Source organism: Leptonychotes weddellii, chromosome 1 (genome assembly GCF_054177405.1).
Source record: "Leptonychotes weddellii isolate Sample4059 chromosome 1, ASM5417740v2, whole genome shotgun sequence".
Lineage (NCBI taxonomy): Eukaryota > Metazoa > Chordata > Mammalia > Carnivora > Phocidae > Leptonychotes > Leptonychotes weddellii.
The window spans coordinates 7,088,743-7,095,766 of NC_138369.1; the positions used below are offsets into that span (position 1 = coordinate 7,088,743).

Genomic DNA, 7,024 nt, shown 5'->3' on the forward strand with positions numbered 1-7,024 from the left:
TCTCATAATTTACCTAAACTTACAGGCTTGGTGACATCATAAAGGAGATATTAAACACGGTTTACTAAGAAGTGAAATTACATATTTTCACTGAGGTTCTCAGAGGTAAATAGTGTCCATCAGTTCACTGTAGGAAATATACTAGTGTTTAGATAATGAGTAGGTAGGGCAACAGCTCTTCTAGGGGACTGGCCTTGCCAAATCTTACAGTGCTGAAGAGAAAAACAGCAAACACTTCCATCAGACAAAGCAATTTGGTGATCGTGATGGATCAAGACAAAAAGAAGGGTATTTTGTAACCATGTCTCTCAAAATGGAGAAGAGACCATTCTAAGTCACAAAAATAACCAAAATTCTCCTCTCCTTAATAATATGACTGACTGGAGTTTCTTATAGGCGTAGCCCCACTACACTGGGAATCATAATCATCTTCTAGAAGGTAAAGACAATGGTAGACTTGTTTACCTCCACAAAGCATCCAATACATCCAGAACCTTCTTGCCGTTACTTAGTAATGAAATCACCTAGCAAAAACCCAAATCATGTAAGTCCTTTGAAACACTCTTACTAATAAATCCACTCATTTAGGGTTTGCAGTCCTTTATTTTTTAAATATTTGAGAGAGAGAGCACATGAGCAGGGATAGAGGGAGAGGGAGAAGCAGACTCCCCTGCTGAGTGGGGAGCCTGATGTGGGGCTTGATCCCAGGACCCTGAGATCATGACCTGAGCCCCAGGCAGATGCTTAACCAACTGAGCCACCCAGGCACTCCTGCAGTCATTCTTTTTTTTTTTTTTTTTTTTTTTTAATCTATTTATTTGAGAGAGAGAGAATGAGAGACAGAGAGCATGAGAGGGAGGAAGGTCAGAGGGAGAAGCAGACTCCCAACTGAGCCACCCAGGCGCCCTCCTGCAGTCATTCTTATTACTATAGTTCACCACACCCCTGCTGACTGCTGATGTCAACGTAGTGGGTTTGTCTAGCAAGAGGACACTGACCAAATGAGAAGTTTCATGACAAAGACTGTACCTATGAAAGAATGAAAAGTACCTCAACATGTGTACAACACAAGGTAATATTGAGAATGTATACTTAACTTGATAAAATTACAAAGTTGATCTGAAAATTCGTAATTACAATGGGATATTTTAATATGTGCTCTCAGGAAATGAGAGACTCAGTATATGTTAGCATACAAATTAAAACAGTTAATAAAATGTTTTAAGATTTTGAGAGCGAGAACAAGCTCAAGAGCATGAGTGGGGGAGAAGGAGAAGCAGACTCCCCACTGAGCAGGGAGCTCGATGCAGGGCTCTATCCCAGGACTCTGGCATCATGACCTGAGCCAAAGGCAGATGCTTAACGACTGAGCCACCCAGGAGCCCCAGTTAATAAAATGTTTTAAGAAATGACTACAGAAGATTCTGTTTGACAAATGCATTGCTTTTAATCACATACAATCAACCATACTTGAAAATATACCGAGGAATGACGCACAGCAGTGAGCAAACCCGCCTGACAGGAGGGAGGGGTCAGCAGTAGCTGCAGCCGAGGAACAAAGTCCACAGTGGTTCTTTTGGTCACTGTAGCACTCACAGTGGAATCAGGAGTACATGGTCACTAGCAGTATTACCAAAACAAGGTATTTACTACACAAATTAGACCTTAAATGAATACGATACAGAGGAGAGTCTGAGCACCAGAGAGTACTCCCACCCATGAAAGTTCAGATTAGTTGCCTGGTGGACACTTGAGGGCTGGCAGGAAAATCCAAACTGTGATGGATCTTTGATGCCGAACTTGTGAAGGTATATGTGGAAACCTACACCTCTGAGAAATGAAGTCGAGCAGTTAATTGTGGTTTTGAGGACACTCTTGACTAGCAGGGCAAGGGATCAGGAAAATAGGCTGCAAGCAGGGATCCTCAAAGCTCCTATACAGCTCTGTCTGGTGGCTCTGAAACCTGATGCCTCCTGTGCTCCTGCCTTTCAAATCTCACACAAGTGAGGCTTACAGGTATAGAATCACAAAGGAAACAGATTCTAGAAAATGTCACATTACCCAGGTGACAAAACACAATTTAGGAGTGCCATCTCCAATTCTACATTTTGTTATCCAATGACTGGTCTGTCTTAATGCAAAGGTGATTATTCAAATCTCAGCCAGAAGGAATGGCAAAGGCCAAAAGATGGAAATAACTGATCAGACAATACTTAATACACTCTGTGTATTTACAAATTTATGCCATCTTTTTATTAGCAAGGAAAATGGAATTAAGTCTCTTCTGGCCAAAACAAGAATTGGTTTTCTCCCAAGAAAGGTGGAATATATGATGGGTAATGGATATCCAGTAGCTGACACAGGAGGCCAGTAGGAAAATACCAAAGCATCATTTATCGATAATCCAATTAAAACATTATATAAAAATTAAATCTACTTGCACATTTAGAAACCACTTCAATACACCCATGGATCAAACAAACTCCAAAATGGAAAGAGAAAAATGTTATCAACTGATTTAAGGAGAAAACAAGTATCTATTAATCTTTAAACAGTAATAAGAGTACTTACAGAATTATCCCACCTCAGTGTTCATTTCTGAAAGTAGTAAATATCCACAGTCCAGAGATCCACTTTAAGAATGAGGCACTGATCATGTATTTCTAACTTTTATAATGATTCGTGTTACAGTTTTCTGGAACATTATACATGGATTAATTTGTATCAGGGTTTCTTATATTTGTTGGATTTCTTTCCAGTGGGGGTTTTCACATGTAAGGATGAAGGTCAATTGATGTTTTTCCCACACTGCTTACATTCAAGAGGTTTCTATTCAGTATGAGATCTCTCATGCCTTCGAAATGAATTGGGACGACTAAAGGCTTTTCCACATTCTTTACATTTGTATGGTTTCTCTCCAGTGTGCATTCTCACGTGTCCTCGAAAGGTAGTGCGATAAATAAAGGCTTTTCCACATTCCTTACACTCATAGGGTTTTTCTCCAGTGTGAGTTTTTTCATGTGTTCGAAAGGATGTGTAACAACTAAAGGCTCTACCACATTGTTTACATTCATAGGGCTTCTCTCCTGTGTGAGTTCTTTCATGTATTCGAAATGAACTGGGAAAATTGAAGGCTTTCCCACATTCCTTACATTTATAAGGTCCATCTCCAGTGTGCATTATCATGTGTGTTCGAACACTTGAGGGAGAAATGAAGGCTTTCCCACATTCTTTACATTTATAGGGTTTCTCTCCAGTGTGCTTTCTCATGTGTCCCTGAAAGGTTGTGCGATAAATGAAAGTTTTGCCACATTCCTTACATTCGTAAGGTTTCTCTCCAGTGTGAGTTCTTTCATGTATTCGAAAGGAACTGGGCCAACTGAAGGTTTTACCACACTGTTTACATTCGTAGGGTTTCTCTCCAGTGTGAGTCCTTTCATGAGATCGAAAGGAACTGGGACAAATGAAGGCTTTCCCACATTCCTTACATTTATAAGGTCCATCTCCAGTGTGTGTGATCATGTGTGTTCGAATGCTTGACAGAGAAATAAAGGCTTTCCCACATTCCTTACATTCATAAGGTTTCTCTCCTGTGTGAATTCTTTCATGTATTCGCAAACCTAGAGGAGAACTGAAGGTTTTCTCACACTGTTTACATTCATACTGTTTCTCTGCAGTGTGAGTCCTTTCATGTCTTCGAAAGGAACTGGGACAACTGAGGGCTTTACCACACTGCTTACATTCATAGGGTTTCTCTCCAGTGTGATTTCTTTCGTGTATTCGCAAACCCAGAGGGGACCGGAGGGATTTCCCACACTGTTTACACTGATAGGGTTTCTCTCCAGTGTGAGTCCTTTCATGTGTTCGCAACGAAGTAGAACAACTAAAAGCTTTCCCACATTCCTGACATTTGTAAGGTCCATCTCCTGTGTGAGTGATCATGTGTCTTCGGAAAGTTGTGAGCCACGTGAAAGCTTTCCCACATTCCTGACATTCATAGGGTTTTTCTCCAGTATGAGTCCTTTCATGTCTGTGAACAGACTTGCGGTAGCTGAAGGCTTTCCCACATTCCTTACACTTATATGGCTTCTCTTCATATTCGTGATACTCATATGGCTTATGTCCAGTGTGAGATCTGATGTGCCTATTAAGGGACGAATGACGCACGAAGACTTTTCCACACACACTACATTCACATGGTTTTACTCCAGAAGGCGTTTTCTTGTTCAGATTAAGATCTGGAGTCTGGGTGATGGTTTCTCCACACTGATGACCTTCAGGTGGTTTTACTCCAGAAGGCGTTTTCTTGTTCAGATTAAAATCTGGAGTCTGGGTGATGGTTTCTCCACACTGATGACCCTCTTTGCTTTCACAACGTTTTTCTACCATATGACTTCTGTAAAAAATGGGAAGTATTTTATTAATGATTTCTTAGTAATTCATATTAGTAGGGTATTAGAATTACATTTTTATAACTTACAGCAAAATGAAGGTTTCCTGCCCTTTCTGAATTGTTTGGAAAGTTAATATACTGAATGCTCCGTAAATAGGACTTGACCACAGCTATTATGTAAACAAAGATTATTAACATACAGGGTTTCTTTTTTGTTGTTTTTATCTATCCATCCATCCATCCGAGAGAGAGTGAGCACAAGCAAGGGGAGTGGCAGGCAGAACAAGGAGCCCAATGTAGGGCTCAGTCCCAGGACTCTGACACATGAGCCAAAGGCAGACACATAACCGACTGAGCCACCCAGGTGTCTCAACATATGGAGGTTTTTTTTTCATATGGGGTTTCTTTATGCTGTTTCCAAGTGGACAGTTTTGCAAACATTCAACACCTATGTCACATTTAAGTAAATATTTCCAGTGAAAAAAATTTATCCACTTGACAGAGAGAGAGAGAACAGGCAGGGAGAGTGACAAGGAGAGGGAGAAGCAGGCTTCCCGCTGAGCAGGGAGCCTGATGCGGGGCTCGATCCCAGGACCCTGGGATCATGACCTAAGCTGAAGGCAGACGTTTAACTGACTGAGCTACCCAGTACCCCTGAATAATTTGGTTTTTAAAAATTCATGACATAGGATTCTCATGTGGGACACTGCTACACTGTGTGACTCACCTTAGTCTTCTCCCCTGGGTATTGTACCTATCTTCGGTGTCATGATCTTTCCATTTTTTCTCTAAAATGCAGATGGAGAAAAAATTCCATGTTATTAGAAATTATAGAAAAATTGCTAGAGTTTAGGTCTATGATGAACTTAGCTTACTAATGTACTCTTTTCCCACACGTCAGAACAAGACTGATGGGCAAGAAATACTTGTTCTCTAATTGCCAAAGTTTGGTAAGAATGTCATCATCTTTACCTATTGAGGCCAGGTTTCTGAAGGTTTCCCGCATCACATCTCTGTAAAGTTTCTTCTGCGAAGAATCCAGTAAAGCCCACTCTTCCAGGCTGAAGTTCACAGCCACATCCTCAAAGGTCACTGAGTCCTAAAACATCCCAAATATGTTTACAGTAGCATACATGAGTCTGACAGCACTGGGGATTTATACTCAATTTATAGGAAGGTTATGTATGATTCTGTGGTCTCCAAACATTTATGTCTTGGTCATGAGAAACTTACTTTCTGTTCACACTTCCTCATAAATTTAACAGCATCATGAACACATGCAAATTATTTATTCATCTTTACTGTGATCACTTTAAATGTTACTGTTCTCTAATGGCAGGGTCTAGAGCACCTTGGAGAAATGAGAGAAATGCTATACAAATGAAACAAGTATTATTTTAAGCACACTAATTCCTTTTGAGAAAAACTCTCTCATCTCCTTCCTTCTTACCTACCATTTAACTCAGCACTCCATGATGTACGGGGTCAAATCTGCATGAGGTTTTAATGAATAAAACACAATGAAGAACTGGAAGCTTTTTCTTCTAGTCCCATCACCAAACATGAGAGTCCAGGAGGCCTGTGGAAATGCAACTTGTAACAAGGATCAGCTTGCCATATCGGCCTGAAGGCCGTTAGAAGTAGCCAGATGTAGCTGGATAAATGAAAATATTCCTGTGAAGAAGTAGAACTTTTCACTTGTGTAATTCTTATTGCACTCAGTTTTTCCATTCTCTCTGTCCCATTTCATGGAGCCAGGAAGTTACTCAGAAGTTAGGGCTCAGAGATCTCCACAAAAACCCTATCCACATGAGCCTCAGGGCTGCTGCTCACTTTTTAGGACACACACTGAGATGAAAAGGTGCTAGAGGAACTCTTTTTTGGTCCAACTGTAACAGCGTCCTCTGGCCCGTGCCAACCCTGACGAACAGGTTAAGAAGTGCAGGTTGCGAGGGAGTTTCCTGACATCCACAATGGTTTGATGGTGAATCTGTTCATGATTATTAAATACATAAAGGATTCAGCAGTGCTTTCCTCCAAAAGAACATAAAATGGCCATTCTCCAACTTCAGGAGGAAGTTTCCTGACCAGCGCTCTCGAGGGGGCCTCTCATCTCCTCTCACTTAGGAGCTCGGCTGTGCTGGACAGAAGCACAACAGCAAACCCGAGTGCAGGAGTCCCTTAGTTGAGGACACCACATGCTGCCCACAGGGTATAACTGAGGTCTCTGAGGAGGAAGGCAGGCCTCTCAAGCAGGCCTGAAATGGCTTGAAAAAGCAGGGAACGGCATGCAGACCTTTTTCTCCCCCGAGGTTGTGAGTGGACTAAAGGTTCACACACAAGGGCAGGCGCCTGCATGAACTGAACCTCTTGCCACTGCCAAAGCAGGAAGCACTAGGCCTTCTTACTGCCTTGGACAGAAGTGGACCAAGGAGGAAGAAGGAGGGATGAGATTCAAAGCTGTGAGCAGTCAAACATCAAAAATCGGAGTCAGAGACTTGGGTTTTTTTTGGGGGGTGGGGGGTCAATATAATGAACTTAGAAGCAGTCTCTCCCTCACAAGGAAAAAGCAAAAAAAATTAAACAACTCTTCTTTGACCCATCAGAGAAGTGAGGACACAGGGCAAACCA

The 7,024-nt window shown here is 41.6% G+C and overlaps 1 protein-coding gene across 1 annotated transcript; it reads right to left on the reverse strand.

Moving 5' to 3' along the window:
* Nucleotides 1–1,422: 1,422 nt before the first annotated feature.
* LOC102746546 (uncharacterized) lies at nt 1,423–5,831 on the reverse strand. The gene is given in 4 exon segments (XM_081813189.1): nt 1,423–3,060; nt 3,062–4,396; nt 5,121–5,181; nt 5,366–5,831. Coding segments are annotated over 4 exon segments (1,689 nt in total). The 5' UTR covers nt 5,529–5,831; the 3' UTR covers nt 1,423–2,930.
* Between the last annotated feature and the right edge of the window lie 1,193 nt (nt 5,832–7,024).